Source organism: Triplophysa rosa, linkage group LG5 (assembly GCF_024868665.1).
Source record: "Triplophysa rosa linkage group LG5, Trosa_1v2, whole genome shotgun sequence".
NCBI classification, from domain to species: Eukaryota; Metazoa; Chordata; class Actinopteri; order Cypriniformes; family Nemacheilidae; genus Triplophysa; species Triplophysa rosa.
In genome coordinates this window covers 184,690-202,110 of record NC_079894.1, presented here as the reverse complement: position 1 = coordinate 202,110, position 17,421 = coordinate 184,690, and the positions used below count along the sequence as shown (strand labels likewise).

Here is a 17,421-nt window from a genome sequence, read left to right as displayed (position 1 = left end):
AGGTCTCATTAACCAAAAACTTAATAAGCGTTCAAAACGTTTCTTATTGACATGTAGTTTTTACTCAACAGGTTTTAGACTAAACATGCAGGAAATAAAGCAAAAACATTAGAACATGCATTAGATTCCGGCATTGTGTCCGACCGTTAGTTAAAATACAAAACACTGTATACATACACACATAAATAAGACAACAGCTTGTGAAAAATGTCCCGATCCCTGTTTTGTTTTCCGTTTCTGCATGCGAATCAAAGTACATCATATACAAAACCATTTAATACACGACAGGTTATTCAGACAACAAATATCCGATGACAGAAATGGTTCATTTCATACAGCACAACTGTTCCATTTCCATTTTGAGACAACTAAAGGCAAACCGGTAGTAGGCACAAGTGACAGGTCATTAGGAGAGATCGGATATATGAGAGTCCAAGTATTACAATACTTCTCCGGAAAAATAAAAAAGGGAAAATACTTTGTTAGGCCAAAATGAACTAACACTCATGTCGCGACTAGCACAATTCAACAGAATCGGGACAGAAACTCATGAAACGTTCAAGCACGTACTGACCCACGAAAACGTGAAACAAAATGAAAGACATCAGTAGAAAACGAGAGGGCTTTACAGTTTCTGGCAGTTCAGCCCCTTCAGGCACTTAAAAAGAGTTTGGCATGATTGTGCAAGTCATCAGTCGCCCAGTCCTCAGGGCTGAAACACGAAGGTCCTCTTCTAGGGTCAGATGAGAGACTGTGCCGGAGTGATGGAGGTCTTCACAGCCATCGGAGGCTAGCGATTACTCTTCATTGCCTCCTTGGCTGCTAGTATAAGAGGAGTGAGACTGGAAAGAGGCTTGGCCAGCTTGAGGAACGGATGCTACAAAGGAAACATGTCTCTCTTGTAAATCACATTCTTCAAGTATGAGCGGATAAAAACAAACCTGAGTAGTTGTGGGGTCAGCGTCTTACCTGGAGAAGTTCCTTTCCTCCACCTCTCTTCTCCACATCCATCTCAAGACAGCGGTTCAGGAAGCCTCTAAATATGGGCGACAGCTTCTCTGGGTTCTGAAGTTCAGGGGTGCCGTTAGTGGCGATGAGGTACAAAGCCTGAAGACGGAAAGAATATTAACCAAACACAGCACGCGCCGTGATGACAAACAATGTACAGGCTGTGTCCATCATCTTGTTGGCAGGGGAAGCGCACTTTCTTCACATTTAACTCAGCCGCCCAATCACAGTGCAGGACGAGTAACTTCAAAACACGGCAGAAGATAATATTTCCGTCTCCAAGTATTTCATTCTTACCAGATGATATTCCCAAACTAACACAATGTAGAAATGTGTCGATTTAACAAACTCACACACAACACACTGTTTTGATGGATATTCCATAAAAACAGCATTTTTAGAAGAGCACCTGGCACGCTTTGGTTGACTCACAGCCTTATTTTAATAAGGTTCATCATTACACTTTCTAAATGTTGTGTTACATGCATTTGATAGTAAGACAACTAATATGAGAGAATACCAGAAACGAAAATGTGTTCCAATTTATGTCATCGAAATTAATAATTCGCTGTTCACCCAAAAATGAAAATTCTGTCATCATTTACTCCTCTAGTCATTTCAACCTGTATGACTTTCTTTCTTCAAAAGAACCCAAAAGAAGACATTTCGAAGAATGTTAGGAACCCAACAACTCCTGCACCCATTCACTTCTGTTGTACAGAGTCGATGGGTACCGCCGTTGTTCGGTTGCCGACATTCTCCGAAACGTCTTCTTTTGTGTTCTGTAGAAGAAAGAAAGTCGCACAGGTTTCATAATTTCAACGACACAAACTGAAACGCATTACAATTGTTTTACTATAAAATACATCCAAGTCCAAGACAACAGCGGCTCACCCTCAGTGGATTCTCATTGAGGTAAGGTGGTTCTCCCTCTACCATCTCAATGGCCATGATGCCCAGAGACCATATGTCCACTTTAGGCCCGTAGGCCTTACGTGTGACCACCTCAGGGGCCATCCAGTAAGGTGTTCCTACCATTGTGCTCCTCTTACTTTGCTCAGGGGTGATCTGAGCACAGAACCCAAAATCGGCTAAAAAAGAAACAAACATCATTACAAACTGCATGCAGAACATATACAAAAGGCGAACCTTGAGAGCGAGACTCACTTAGTTTGACGGATCCATCCATTCCTAAGAGAACATTGTCGCTTTTGATGTCTCGATGGATGACCTGGTTTGCGTGCAGGAACTCGAGCGCTTGTAAACACTGTGGAAAAGCCGCACCACAATATTCAGACAGTGACGGCACAATTACACAAATCCGAGCCCTTCAACTACGGCAAAAGATGATACCTCTCTGCAGACAGCAGCAATCTGTGCCTCATCCATACATGTTTCTGTCACAACATCAGTAAGAGATCCTCCGGCGAGATACTCCATGACCACAAAGAGCTCGTCCCCAACCAGGAAGCTAGAATGACACATGAAAATCAAATGTAGATGCATGAACTGGAAATACATGTTATAACATTGTGAGTTTCGTCAAAAGCCTGAACACGTATTGACTTCTTTAGATTTTGTGAACAGTACTACCTGTCTACGAAGTTGACGATGTTTGGGTTCTTCATCTCCTTCATCACCAGGATCTCATTGATGATCAGCTCCTTCTTGGGCTGTTTCTGGAGGTTAATCTGCTTGATGGCGACCTAAAAACAGGTTTTTACGGTCAGTGAAAAAAAAAGGCCTATAAGGACGAGAATGGACAGAACTGGATGGACAATTACCTCTTGGCCTGTTGCAACATCAATGGCTGTGTACACTGTACCAGATGCACTGTGGAGACAACATTCATTTCAAGCAATCTTAGGCCGTGTTCAGACTTGACTTCTTTTTCGAAGCCGCTAGCATCTGTTTTACATTATAATCCTATAGAGCAAACCGTGTTTTCAAAAAACGTCCCGAGCGCTTTTTTAAACACCAGCGCCGGCGTCTTTTTCTGCAGCTCAGAGCGTCTTTTGAGGTTGGAAAAAAACCCCGCCCTATACGCTCCTTTTTCACAGCTAACCAATGACAGAGACCTGTCGTTTCCATAACAACATGCGAGGAACGCCCGTTGGAGCATAGTTTTGTATAAATGTAAGTTTCACTATCATCAACTGATTGCCTTTCTAGCGAGAAATTAGTATTGTAGTTTTTAAATATGTGATTAGTTATTGCAAAGACGCTCTCGGTTTATAATTCAAATAGACTTCCGTTAGTCTGCTTATCTGTTTCTCAGACGCTGCCTCCGAAGTCATGGCGTTCGGCTGCTATTTGTAACCAAACGCGGCTTTTTTTTTTTTTTACTAAAAAAGCGCCTTTGTCAACTTTTTCTTCTCAAAAAAGAAGTCAAGTGTGAACACGGCCTTACACCTACACGCTAATAGCACTGTTATCAATTACACCAATTATAACTAATGGCAAACTAAATAGCAACTCTTCCAGAAACACTTAATGGAACTATAATTGTAAACTTTTAACAACAGATACAGTATATAGTACATATCTTTTATTAAATACACATATTTACCCTTGTCCGATTTTTTCGTATCTCGTGTATTTTTTCTTGGGGTCTCCAATACTGACAATTGTTCCTGAGGTTCAGATAACAGAGTGAAATGTCAAACAGTTTTTTGTTTTCAGCGACACTGCACATTTAAGCGTTGGTACGTATCTAATGTACTGAGATGAACAATCTAATGAATGAATCAAGGCTGAGAGAAAGACATACTGAGTTTCTCCATGATCTCCTCATCGGTCATCTTGCCCTTGCCCTTCTTCTGTTTGTCTTTGGCATCTGTCTCTGCAACGGCTGCAGGTGCTGGAATGGGATCAATGACCGAGCGGGTGTATACCTGCACACACAATAAAGAAATGATTGGATTTTAACTTAAATCAGTTACATCGAACAAATCTGTATTGAGCAAATACATTTATGTATTTTTTCAAACTGTATACAATACTAGTATGTTTTTCCTATCTTCCAGTTAAAACATTCCTAAAACAACAAATTAAATTAACAAGTAAACTTTGTTGCTTAAAATAATATTGTTAAATTTGTTATAAAAAAATAATTTAACACAAATAAAATATACGTATAGCCATTGTTCATTAAAAAAAACCTCACTACAATTATGCATAATAAAATTTTAAATTCTAAAGTAAATTTATCTTGTTATTGAGATATGAATATATTTTTACTAAACCACAAAACTAAAATATCGATTAAGAAAATAACCTAAAAATAAGAATGTGAACGTTCTAACAAGAAAAACTTTATCTCCATAATGACATCCCAGATCAAACCAAACAGCGATACATTTTTTCAAAATAAATCATTAAAATATTGATGACGAGATTCTGTGGGTCTGGCGACTATAGCGCAGACCCGTGACAGTGCTCATAAATAGACTCATTTGAAACGAGTGGGGTCTTGAACCTGGAAACCGTATTTCTTACGGAAAGTAGGTTTGTGTCCACTCACAGATATGGTGTGATGTGGGCGTGGTGCTACAATAGGGGGAGGGGCATCATCGTCATCATCATCATCAGGGCTCTTAAGCGGTGATTGCTCTGAGCCTTTCTTTGCTGCCGGTGCATCTTTATCTGAGAGCCAAAAAACAGACAGACTTGTAATGAGGGGATCCACACACACAACCAGCGTGGCGTTTTACGGATGTATTACTATACCTGTAAAGCTGAGGTATTTCTGCCTGGTGTTGCCGGTGGAGTCGTAGAATTTGAGCACATCCAGCACGGCTTGAGGGTTTTTCTTCTGCTCCGATTTTGTGATGTTGGAAGTCTGCAGGAGCCGAGCCCATTGCTCCGGCATGCCCTGAGCGACGACAGAAACAGGATGAAACGGAGAAAGAAAGAACAATACGTCACCACCGTGACAGGAGATGAGCGTCATGAAAAATGGGGGAACGGATTTAATCGGCACGCTGAGCAAATGAATCAGACGCTCGCTGTATCACTGAATTATACGCTGGCACATCTGATAGATTACGTCTCAGATCAGAGGGAGCATGTGTAAATGACACCAGAAGAAAGCAGTTTTACTCACCGTGAACTCTCCTGTGACGGAATCAAAGCCCACATGTATGGTGTGCTCGAAGTCCGAAGGGTTGGAAATCTCCGGACGCTCCTTATCCTTGTCTTTTTTTCTTCCTTAAACAGAAATTACGATTGTGGTTAGATGACCTGATCAATATTTGTTGGTTGCAACAAAAAAAATGAATGCATAATCACACTCAGTACTGAAAATACTGCATTTCCTTATTGACTTGGTGTAAAAGTACTCCGAAGTACTGGTAATGTTGACAACCTTTGTGCATTACGACGAAAGACATGCATTTTTTACCGTGTTTGTGTAATATTTGGTTGCAACAGGACATTACACACCTTACAAAAACGGAAAAGCTAAAAAAAAAACAGATTTTCTGTTTTAACATTATACATTATGCCAAAATGCTTGCATTGAACCAAGCACCCTCGGTGTGACTTCTGGCAGTGTTCTGTCGCTCTTACCTTTCTCTTGTGAGAATATGGAGGTGATCTTGTAGCGGTGTTTGTCTCTCTTCTCCTCGGGGAGGGAGGGCAGGGGTTTAGTGCCGGGAAGGGTTGACATATTGTCCTTGTTGCCAGTGCTAAAGGTGCTGCTCATTCTGACTGGGGGGGCAGGTGGTTTGTCCTCCAGCTCACCGTTGTCAGACATGACACAGAAACACACGCAGAGGAGTTAGAGGGTTTCAGAGATCAACCTGCAGAGGGCGGCAGAGAGACACAGAGATGACACATGAATGAGCAACTGAGATGCATGAATAAAAGATACTTGTGCAAGTCGAGGATGTCTGGAAAGACTCTTGGAAAGAAACTGCTTCTGTAAAGGCCTGTTCACACCAAGCGCGATAACTAGGGATGTAGCCACTCACTCAGCTCACGATGCGATGCGATTCACGATACGGATCTCACGATGAGACTTAATCACGATTTTTTTACAGAATGAGTTGAGGAAAATTGTATTATTGTTATTTCTCTAATGCTGCACAATGTCAAATAACAAAACTAAATTGCAGTTTTAAAACAAATTCCAAATCAAATAAAAAATAAATAATACAAAAGTCTCTTAATATAAACAAACTGAGACTTTGTCTGTGCTTTTCCTAACTTAAACTTTTTTAAGAAAAATCAGCATATCCACGTTTACCAAGTTGGCAAAAACACAGCGGCCCCTGCTGTTCAAAACATGTACTGCGATTTTTATAACGTCTCAACCGACTTCATCACATATTATAATCGATATTCAACCGGTTCACGGCGAATCGTTACATCCCTAGCGATAACTCATCAACAGCTGATAACATTATTTATATTTTAAGGTTGCACGCTTTCATGCTTCAAACATGCAAAGCCTTTAAAGCGGTGGTCACCAACCCTGCTCCTGGAGATCGACCGTCCTGAAGATTTCAGCTCCAACCCCAATCAAACACACCTGAACTATCTAATCAAGGTGTTCAGGTTTGCTTGATAATTACAGACAGGTGTGCTGAAGCAGGGCTGGAGCTGCAGTCTGCAGGACGGTCGATCTCCAGGAGCAGGGTTGGTGACCACTGCTTTAAAGGGATAGTTCATCCAAAAATGAAAATTCTGTCATGAATACTCTACCTCAAGTTGTTCCAAACCGGTATACGTTTCTTTGCCTGTTAAAACGGTAGTCAATGATGCCCCAGAAATCTCATTTGCTAACATTCTTCCAAATATCTTTCTTCGTGTTCGACCAAACAACGAGATTCCTACACGTTTGGAACAACTTGAGGGTGAGAAATTCATGACAGAAATTTCATTTTTGAGTGAACTGTCCCTTTAAATTCAAATGGATTTTGTTTGGCTGTCAATGTTTTACTGTTCATCGGCTAAAAGAAACACACGCTCTGAAAGCTCTGATTGTTATTCCCACTATTCATATAAATGAAGAAAGATTGTAAAAACTTTATTTTCGTCCATTGACAGCACACACAACAGTTTTATAAAACCAGCCAAGTCCACTAATCCAATAATCCTTGGTTTAAGTACATGTAAAACAACACAACTATTTCCGTAAAACCAGAGAGGACCATTTCAGAATTGTATTGCCTTTAATGAAAGCTTTCCAACCACCACAACAGCCACACCAAGAGTCTGTTAAAACAGTGAAATGCGAACTAACCGCTAGCTAACAGCTGCTACTGCAAAACCAAACAATCAACAAGTTAACAGAGACAGAGAGAGCCTGTGTATCACTTCTCATAGCTTCCTCCGTTTCCAGAAATACATCGACAATGTCTGTCCTGTGTGAAAGCCACTGATAAGTTTTGAAAACCCACTGTACATTGCTATACATACGTAACTATACATTGCTTCCTTCCTGATGCATATAACAGCTTTTTGTCTTTTATGACACGAGTCATAAAGTCATGAAGTGCCTTCAACCAACGCCTGAAATCCTTTGAAGGGTTACCCTCAAAAGTGAGAGCTTCGATAAGGGATAAAGGGTGTAGGGGACCAAACAACTGTTTCTTGAAGTGCCATTCTGCATCATCTTGTTATTTGAAGCTAACACGTTAAATTGTACAATTCTTTTGGTTGGTTGTAGTTTTATAAACATTTATGAAACTGTTGTCCCATGGCGCCATCTGAGAAGTAAAACGGCAAAACGGCTTTTGACTCACTGAATAAAGTTCTAATAAAGTTGTGTTAGCAAAAACACAAATATTGACCAAACAGCCATTTTATTTAGACAGAATAACATCTATAACTACTTTTCAAATTTAAAGCTGCAATACGTACCATTTGCCTCTCTATCGCCATCTCTGTTTGAAACATAAACTTGCAGGTTACGTCAGAGCTTATAGACTTGTGGGCAAATGCGTCGACATGCGGCATGATGATCCCGTCTCGAGGTCTTTTCCTGATCCCACCCCTTCTCTCTTCCACTTCGCTTCCTGTCACCTCGTACCGTACAATCGAAATAAAGGCAAAAAACTCCAAAAAATAAATCGAATTACTTTACTGATCTTTATACGGGTTGATAACAAATGGCGTCGAACTGACTAAATCATACCCGTTTCATTTTTAACCCATAAATGTTACAGGTTGCATGTAAATCTTTACCTACAGCTTTCAAAATTTTGCTCCACACATGATTCTGTGCGATCAGCAGATGTTTGGTGTGTGCAGGTTCCGAGGTGTTCTCGGCAGCAGTCTGCCAGGGCTTGGAAATCAGTGCCATCATGTGGCTGTCGGCATCATGTCTCCACCCCTATCACCAACATGTCCAAATAAGGTAAAATCCTGTCTCACCTCTGTGAGGTCAATTCGACAAATCAGACACATGCAACAAACTCAATGTGACCACAATGTCTTCCTGTTTGACAATACAGACGTACATAACCCATAAACGCTATTTAGAACAACACAAGACAAAAGAAAATCTGTCAAGTAAACAACGTCAAGCTAAGTAACAAACGGATTAGTTTGTAAATGAGAATGACAAGCAGTGATGCAAAATGTGCTGCAAGTGCAACTTTATACAAATAATGCATTTCACTGCATTGTTCAATCCAACTCTTTCACCTCAAAAAAATGGGGGAAAAAATCATGTTGTACCCAATCCACAGCTTATACATTTAGCACATGTAGGTGACAAGAGAGGTAAGAAAAAAAAAGATAAAACAAAAGCTAACTATTACGCAAGTCGTGCATGACAAGACAGTTCCTGTTCACTTAAAGAGAACAACTTAAGCACAATTTGTGCAGTTACTGTAGGAAAAGCTGCTGATTTTGCAACAAAGAGACTACAATTTCATTACATGACGCACGAAACCTCATACAAGAAACCCTAAACAAAATAAACATACTATTATTTTTGCCCTTACGGACCGCACATACTGATCAATTGATGAAAGTGCACGCCAAGTACAAAAAAAGTAAATAACTCTTGCATTACGCTAAATCTATCTTACAAAAACAACAAAATGACATCATACAACAGTTGAACAGCTTATGTCCCGCTAGCTGATTTTCTATAACCCGCAAACATTTCAGAAAACACAGTGTCATCACTATAATCTCACCCTGAAGAACCCTGATGGAAAGATTCCGCAGACGCTCTTGTCCCAGGTCTTCCACGCTCCCCAAACATCGAGTGTCTTTACTACGGCATGTCCGCGGTCCCGTTCTCCCTGTGCTTCCACAAAAGTGAGATACAGAGGCATGTCGATGCAGGCATGCTTCATTCCTCAGCGGGATGAAATGCTGCGAGTGCAGTCATGTCTTTGTGCTGCACATTACTATGGTGACGGACCAGCCCTCAGGCTCGATGTACGGCCCAAGAGCGGAGACTGGGCATACCTTTACACACCACATCCTAAAATACATTCACACCACTGGATACTGGGTGTCCAGCTCGTGTTTATGGAAGATGTTACTAGAAAGCACCTCATCTACAAAACCTCCGAATGTATAAAGTATAAATAACTGCGTTGTGACTGTAAGAACGCTTCCAGGACCAAGATAAAGATTTCAGTTGAAAATTCTCCATTTTCCCTTAAGGAATGTTTTTTGGGATTGTCAAGTTTTAACTTGCGTTCCCATAATGACTGTGATTTGGAGAAGGGTGGGACTCCTTAGCACGCAGCACCGTATTGCCTCAAACATAGTTCACTTCGTGAGTTTTTTCCCCCCACTTACAGCCAGTGTTTCAGGTTTCTCTGTCACGAATCGTTAGCACATCCCATCGTGACTCTTAAAGCCTCAGGCGACTAATTCCATAACCATTTCTGTCAGGCCACGCGTAACATGACTGTCCCTTTGAACAACCGGGTAGGCAAGCTAAATTCAAGCATGCACAGCACACGTGCACAGACTTGATGCCATTGCCCGTTTCACTATTTTAACAACTGTGCAAAATAAACAACAGTAGGTACAAGATGTTTTTTCCGCAATGACATCACAAAGACATTCTCTTACTTTTGCTATTCACAGCATGCATAACTTGGCTCAGCCAAAGCCTGCACGCTGTCCTTACAGTTTGCGTGATAAATAGGAAGCAAGATGAAAGCGTATGGGAAGAGGGCCTGTGGACATTCCCGTCTGCTCCCCTGAGCATCTGTGATTCTCCTTTACACCTAACCTGCATTATTTGTTTGGCACAGATGCTTTCCTGGCAAAAGTAAAACATGACAAAGCATGCAATGATGATCTTTCATAAAAACAAGAGCATTTACAAGCTTTGAGGGTTATTCATTACATAGTACATCAAACAATATACATGCATAGAGAAATTGCGGCCGTCTCTGTCAAATGTCGTGCCGCCTCAGGCTCTCGCCAAAATTATGTCGGGTGTCTTCACAAGAAATGCTGCGTCCATTTAACAGACTGTCATTTGTAACTGCAGTTGCGGCATTACGCCACAGTGGGGGCGCTGTTTCGTTATCAGTATACTGAGGCGCTCAAAAGAGTTGCAGAACAAGAGCCAGCCTGTGTTTCACGGCTGTTTGTTTTGTGTAGAAGTACGTTTAATTTCTTGAAATGTATTAAATTAACATGACGTCCATCATTGTAATGTCTTTAGCTGTGCAGTTGGATCGTTGAATCAACGTATACTGTACACAGCGAGTTCGCCAGTATGAACGCACATTGCGTACAGAACGACTCGCACACGAATGACTCATTTGAACCGATTCATTTAAATTATTGAACTTTTCAGTCACTAGCGAATATAAGAGATCCTTGAATCATTTAAAGTGAACCACAGAGAATGCAAGATGTGAATGAGCTTTGATCATTTAGTAAGACTGGTTAATTCAGTTGGCTATTGTGGGCTGAAAAGTTAGTTGAAAATGATAAAAAAAAAGCTTTATTTGATTAAAAAAGTGTTTGTTTGGTTGAATAAAAGTAATGTTTTATATTACAATTAATAATTGTCATTTTCATCTAATTTTATTAGAACTTTTAATATGTCAATGTCACTTTGGTTAAGCCACTTAAAGGTACGGTAGGCCTACGTGTGTGTACAAGATCAGGATGGCACCACCTCCGCCTCATTTTGCGCCAGGAAAAACCATGATTTATAATAATAACTATTAAATTTACTCTTAATGTGTTTTTGTTATGTAATATGTTTTGTAATGATTTTGTTACAGCATTGCTCGTTCATTTATGTAAAAAATATGTGAAAAAAGTCAACTAAATGGGTGATTTTTTATGTTGAATAAATCTAAATGTCTAAGATTGAAAAAATAAAGATTATTTTTTAGTAAGCAAGCAGTCAAAATGGATCCCACAGACCCATAAGACACGTGAGCTCTAGTGGATTTTCATTGGCTTTCAATGTTTTATGGAAAAAATAGCTCTTTCAGAGTTATTTTAACAATATTGTTCCTCTGTTGCATTATTGTTGTAGTCGTGGTGTGGACTCCGCTACTCTCTTAATATGTTTTAATACATCTAAAATGATTGTTAAAGCTTTATCTTGATAGCTACAGTTATTAGGCTTGGTGTGAAGATCCGGTTAACCTAAACATTCCAGCTTTGACCCTTAAAACACTTCTGATGACCAATTTCTGGTGCCAGTTACAATCTTCAAGCAACCACTAGAGAGACGTCGAACAAAAAAGCCATCAGCAGAGTGCCTGCACTTCCCATTACTCACATCCACTCGGCCTCTGATTGGTGGAAGGATAACACGAGCATTTCCTGATCCTAGCACAGACACCACAAGTGCAGGTCACATACTTGCCCTTAATCTGACCAACTGGACCAAAACAAAGATATGGGAGCACGCCTCTCCTCTACAGATGTGCAGTTGTGCGGAGGAACTGTTTACAGGAAGAGCGACCAGGGGCCTTTTGTATTTGCAGCTTCTATAAAAGGAAATACTGAGCAAGACTTCCTGAACCGAGCCGCTGTCCCCCTTCTGTGCTATTGGAGAATGTGGGCATGTGCTGGAGATGAGAGACAAGCCACTTGCTTCTTATTAAAGACACAAGTACAAACTTACTGTTTAACAAAATTGAAAAAAAAACCCTCTTTTTAATGCTTATACCCACTTAAAAGTTGTGAAAATATGCCATCTAGGCCATTAACAGAAAAAATGACATCACAGAGAATATAGACATGTTTTGGCATGCAGTTGGAAGGGCCATATAAAAAGTCAAACATAAACTTCGTTCCTTCAACTATGATTTACATTTTTCCCTCTTAACAATTTCCTCGCATGTGTGGATGTTTGTGCTTTGACTTTGCTAAATACGCGAATAGGTTTCGTCTTATCCGACAGCTCACTTGGCATTACTGAACATAACAGCAATTCCAACAAACATCCAAAATCAGAGAGACAGCTCTGCATAAACAAAACAAGTCTGCCCCTTGTTGTAAAGGCACAAGTTTAATGACAACCCAACATTTAACGTCCAGCATAAAGCAAATTTGAATTAAAGGCTCGACTGGACCTGATGCTGGCCATACAGATGTTCGGCGTTACTTACCAGAACTCCGCGTAAAACCTCTTCAGTTTTAGCTCCGCCTTCTTCGCGCTCCAAACTGGTGTGCCGCGGTTATTTAAGGATGATCTCCCTGGAGATTATGATTTGTGAGGTCTTATCAATGTTCTTCAAAGTTTTCGGAGTTTACGTGAACTTCTTGGACCCGGGATCTGTCTGCTATGGCGGAGGGGAAGCGGAACTGGCGACCCAGCCCAGTCTTTGGACTTCACCAAGCGTGTCTATTTAAGATTAGCAGTTTTCTAGCCTAGTCCGTTATTCATTAGAACGTCGAGCAAACATTAAAATCTTTAACGAGAATTGTGTTGCCTTACGAGGTTTTCTGCCAACTCAAAGGACTACTGTTTCCGAATAGGCTGCGTCCATGAGTTTTGACGGCTGTGTTGCATGACGGGAAATGTAGTGCGCACTTCCGTTAAGAGAGCCGAGGCTGATCGCTCTGAAAACTACATTTCCCAGGATTAATCTTATGTCGATTCGCCAAAACACATTTTACAGTACACTGGGCAAGGGGGCGTGTTTAATAGGTATTTTGTTAAAGCTGAGCGAGAGAATATAATAATTTAGATTAAAAAAGATACAAAAGTGTTATCAGTGCGCCAATGTGATCAAGGAATAAATGAGGTTAAGTTATGCATTGTCATAAATTAACTTTATTTTGTAATAAAAAAAAAAACTCCAAGGTTTTTGCTGAGACTAAAGAAAACATTTAATATTCTTTACTACTGTGACATTGATGCCCATCTGTTGTATACTTAGAAAATCCACCGATACACAGATTTTCCCAACACAAGGTCCACCGAGTAGGTTGTAATAAAAAAAAGCAGCTTCGTTAATTCAAAATGCATTGTAAAAATAGCTTTACTTTTTCCTCATTTCTTGGATGCATCGTGGGCAGTACCTGTCAACAGAGAACATATTGAAACTGAATTGATGATGCCGTTTTAATTCAACAGGAAAACATGTGCTTGCCACATAAATAAGAGGAGGACACAGTAGGGGGATTTGTCTTACCACTTTCCCTTTGGTTTAATTGTCAGGCCAACACAAGCAAAGTGAAACCATTCTATTGGACACTGTTAAGAGAAGAACCCAATTCATTTCATGCAAGATTACTTTTTGTTAATTATAATAATGTCTACTAAACAAGTTCACTTGACTGAAAATATAGATTTAATAACACACGAACAAATGTGTTACTCACATCTGTGTTGTCACAGCCAATCATTTCTCCATATGACACTTGACTACATAAGCAGTATGTGGGTTCGTTAGGGTCCACGGGCATATCAAGGACATCTGATGGGTGCATGGTGAGAAGAGCTTCACTAATGTTAGGACTAGGACTGGAAAAAAGACAAACACACAGAGAAAAAGGCTCATGACTTCATGTAAACGAATATCAGACGCTGTGTTGATATGATGTATACAGACTGAATGCCAATCGGTTTGTCATAAACAACACATACTATAACATCAAATGTGACCATTTCATTAGTTACCCATTTTTCTGTCTTTTCTGCTTTGGTGAGTCTTGATCTGATCCTTTCTTGTCTCTACCATGCGATCCCTTCTTTTCTTTGATATTTTTATCCTCTGAAACAAAACATTCAGTCCTACTTTAAAATGACTGGATCAACATACAGTACAGTCTAATAAATTCACTGGGTTATATTTGTGTACGTCTGTGTGCAAAAACACTTACTTTGAGAGTGCTTTTCATCTGAGCTATCCGGAATACCCGAGTCCAGTTTCTCCTGCAGATCATTTTCAAAGCGCGCCAGATCAGCATCTAATTGCCGAATGTGTTTATCCACCTGATAATATAAGCACCGTGTTTCGCTAAATGCATCAAAAAGTACAGAAAAAATGCAATGCAAGGGATTCTGCAACTCACCATTTCATAGATCTGCATTGCAAGCTGAACTTTGTCATCACTGTACTCTTTGCATTTGTGATATGCGTTCTCGATCTTCTTTAAATGCTGGACACGCTCCTCAGGTGCCAGATTCCTAACTTTGGCAACATACTCAGCAGCCAATTCATTAATCTCTGCTTTTTTCTCTGCAAGAAAATATTATAATGCACCTCACTTCAGATCTGAATAGCAACGTTTCCTGTAGCAGAATCTGAATGAATGGCAGAAAATACCATACCTTCAGTCCTATTATCCAAATCACCCATCAATGCAAAGTTTCTCTGTAGCTCGCAGGGAAGTCCCTCTATACCTGGAGTGAATGATGGGTTGTAATTTTATTAAGTGTAGATGGACAAGACATAACGCAGTTTAATAGGTTACAGGCAACTACCTTTGCATGATGCAAGCCAAATTAATTACAAAATATAGATTTTGCACAGACACTCGTTGATTTTGTCATTGCTATAACACACCAAACATGGTTATAAATAGGCATGGGCCGAATACCGGTTTCAAGGTATACCGAGGTTTGAAAGAGTCAAGGTTTCAAAACCACTAAACTTTTCTGTGATACCGTTTCTAAGGTATGAGTTATGTTTACACAAAAATACATAAGTCATGTAACGCAATGTTTGATGTTTAGGCCTAATATATCGGCTATGACAAAATTAACATTTTTGAAAGAGTTTTTTCCATGTCATATATGTTCATGAATGTTGGTTTAACATAAAATGTATTTGTGTCCAGTTGAAAGTTGTTGATTGTATATGCAGATAATTGAAAATAATACATTTTAGTGTTGTAATTGCAATACCGTGGCACTTTGCTAAAGATTATCATACCGTCCGTATCTCATACCGGCCCATGCCTAGTTACAAATAGCCAATATCGTTAACAGATTTAATTGCACGTTCATTCATTGCTGTTTAGTTTTCGCTGCGAAGAATCTCCTGAACAACATGCGTAATACAAGAGAAATGCGTGATATTCACACATAAATAACCTGACAGTATTCAAATTGCATTGCGCATTAGGTTTATGATGAACAATGTGAAAAAACTTACTGTCTAAATAATGCTCTAAATACATCCCTTTAGCCATTCTGTGTTGTGTTGTCTTCTACACGAGGATGAGATTTGTTTAGCCCGCGCCGAACTTCACTTCCTGAATTCGCGGGACAAGATATTGGATCTTTAAATACAAAACTCACTTTAAAACACGTCATTAGACTATCAACATGGTTTATTTATCACTGCCTTTGGGGTTTCTTTATCATCGTTGGCAAACTAGGTAACAGCTTGCTCTCCATCGCCATCTACCGCAGCGGGGGTTCAACTCCGTTGAAACCTATAACGCATTTGTGATTAAGTATATTGCATAAAGAAAGAATAACACATTTTACTTCAATGTAATTGGTATCTACATGGATATTTAATTACACAGATTAATTGAGTAACTGTCAAAGTGACGATGCGTAGATAAACTTACCACAAGGTGGCATTGTTGTCAGAAAGAATTAAGTAACCCTTTATTAAAAATGTATAGAAAAGTCTAGCGGGCGTATTATTATTCAAATAAAGATTGTGAGAAAAGAGAAAAAAAGTGAAAGCACAAAATGAACTAAAGGAATTGAATTGATATTGTTATATATCCACAGAAGGAACAGGCAAAAAACGTTACTGTGTGAATTCTTATGTGCTCATGAGGTCTTTGCACACCATTCACATTTCTTTCACTTTTTCCTCCATTTTCATGTGCTCTTTAAGTAGATATTTATGAAGGAAGATCTCTCCACACTGATCACATGTTGAGGAGATTTTCTCCAGTGTGAATTCACATGTGTACAATAAGTTGAAGGTCTTATCACGGTGATAACATCTGTGAGGCTTTGCTCCGGTGTGAGTTCTCATGTGCACATTCAGGTTGTGTCCACGAATAAAAATCTTTCCACACTCATTACATGTGTAAGGCTTTCTTCTATTGTGAATGTGCCTTTTGAGTTTACATTTATGAATAAAGATACTGTATATCCACACCGAGAGCACCTGAGAGGAGCTTTGGCTGTTGCTCTGTCTTGGAGATTTGTTTTTAAACCTGAGAATTTCTTCATCACTTTCAACATACTCCTTCCTATATGTACTACACCAACACCACCACCCGTTTATTTTAGACGGAACCTCCGCTTTCTCTCTCCTAGCACCCTCTCTGCTAAAGTCACATCCTCTCTTCCCTCCAACTTTGCATCTCTAGATGCTGACACCGCCACCGACACCTTATGCTCAACACTTACGTCCTGTCTAGATAACCTTTGTCCTCTGTCCTCCAGACCAGCCCGCGCCACCCCCTCCTGCCCCTGGCTGTCTGACATCCTCCGTGAACAACGGAGTACACTCAGGGCTGCTGAAAGGAAATGGCGCAAGACCAAGAATCCTGCTGACCTAGGGGACTACCAGTCACTACTCTCCTCTTTCTCTGCTAGTGTTACCACAGCTAAAACGTCTTTCTATACCACCAAGGTGAGTAATGCACCTAACACTCTGCAGCTTTTCAAGACGTTTAACTCTCTTCTTTGTCTGCCTCCTCCCCCGCCCACTTCATCTTTGACCGCGGAGGACTTCGCTGTATTTTTCACTGAGAAAACATCATCCATCAGCGAACAATTCTTAGCACCTCAGACCTCGGTACACACCTCCCTCACTTCAAACATTGAACTCTCCTTTCACCCCACTGACTGACACTGAAGTCACTAGACTTCTCTCCAGCCACCCCACCACCTGTCCCCTTGACCCAATACCCTCCCATCTCCTTCAGGCCACATCCAGCACACTCGCACCTGCACTCACACACATCATCAACACCTCCCTGCTCACCGGCACTTTTCCATCCACATTCAAACAGGCCCAGGTCACGCCC

General features: G+C 40.3%; 2 protein-coding genes across 4 annotated transcripts; both read right to left on the bottom strand.

Moving 5' to 3' along the window:
- Positions 1-24: 24 nt before the first annotated feature.
- Positions 25-12,969, bottom strand: pak2a (p21 protein (Cdc42/Rac)-activated kinase 2a). 3 transcript variants are annotated; one of them, XM_057333670.1, is made up of 14 exons: positions 12,576-12,969; positions 5,578-5,810; positions 5,114-5,217; positions 4,738-4,882; positions 4,532-4,653; positions 3,779-3,902; positions 3,578-3,641; positions 2,793-2,841; positions 2,602-2,714; positions 2,362-2,479; positions 2,176-2,275; positions 1,903-2,099; positions 970-1,107; positions 25-877 (listed from the first exon to the last, which is right to left on the bottom strand). In XM_057333670.1, the coding sequence occupies exons 2-14, from the start codon at positions 5,762-5,764 to the stop codon at positions 791-793; spliced, it is 1,548 nt and encodes a 515-aa protein (XP_057189653.1). In that variant the 5' UTR covers positions 5,765-5,810; positions 12,576-12,969; the 3' UTR covers positions 25-790. The 3 variants fall into 3 exon arrangements, with proteins under 3 accessions (XP_057189653.1, XP_057189652.1, XP_057189654.1); XM_057333669.1 differs by lacking the exon at positions 12,576-12,969 and adding an exon at positions 9,162-9,386; XM_057333671.1 differs by lacking the exon at positions 12,576-12,969 and adding an exon at positions 7,876-9,125.
- Positions 12,970-13,172: 203 nt separating this feature from the next.
- Positions 13,173-15,745, bottom strand: ing5b (inhibitor of growth family, member 5b). Its single transcript, XM_057333744.1, has 8 exons — positions 15,573-15,745; positions 14,747-14,818; positions 14,488-14,654; positions 14,296-14,407; positions 14,093-14,186; positions 13,795-13,936; positions 13,605-13,666; positions 13,173-13,491 (listed from the first exon to the last, which is right to left on the bottom strand). Exons 1-8 carry the CDS (start codon positions 15,607-15,609, stop codon positions 13,452-13,454), a joined length of 726 nt encoding a protein of 241 aa, XP_057189727.1. The 5' UTR covers positions 15,610-15,745; the 3' UTR covers positions 13,173-13,451.
- Positions 15,746-17,421: the final 1,676 nt, after the last annotated feature.

What these genes read in the sequence shown, in the direction of transcription:
- pak2a (XM_057333670.1), bottom strand. Translation starts at nt 5,764, where the DNA reads ATGTCTGACAACGGTGAGCTGGAGGACAAACCACCTGCCCCCCCAGTC. An exon ending in CCGTCACAGGAGAGTTCACG is followed by an intron (nt 4,883 to 5,113) that starts GTGAGTAAAACT and finishes GTCGTCGCTCAG; the next exon opens with GGCATGCCGGAGCAATGGGC. An exon ending in TACGAAAAAATCGGACAAGG is followed by an intron (nt 2,842 to 3,577) that starts GTAAATATGTGT and finishes TTGTCTCCACAG; the next exon opens with TGCATCTGGTACAGTGTACA.
- ing5b (XM_057333744.1), bottom strand. Translation starts at nt 15,609, where the DNA reads ATGGCTAAAGGGATGTATTTAGAGCATTATTTAGACA. An exon ending in CAATGCAGATCTATGAAATG is followed by an intron (nt 14,408 to 14,487) that starts GTGAGTTGCAGA and finishes TTATATTATCAG; the next exon opens with GTGGATAAACACATTCGGCA. An exon ending in CAGAAAAGACAGAAAAATGG is followed by an intron (nt 13,937 to 14,092) that starts GTAACTAATGAA and finishes TCTTTTTTCCAG; the next exon opens with TCCTAGTCCTAACATTAGTG.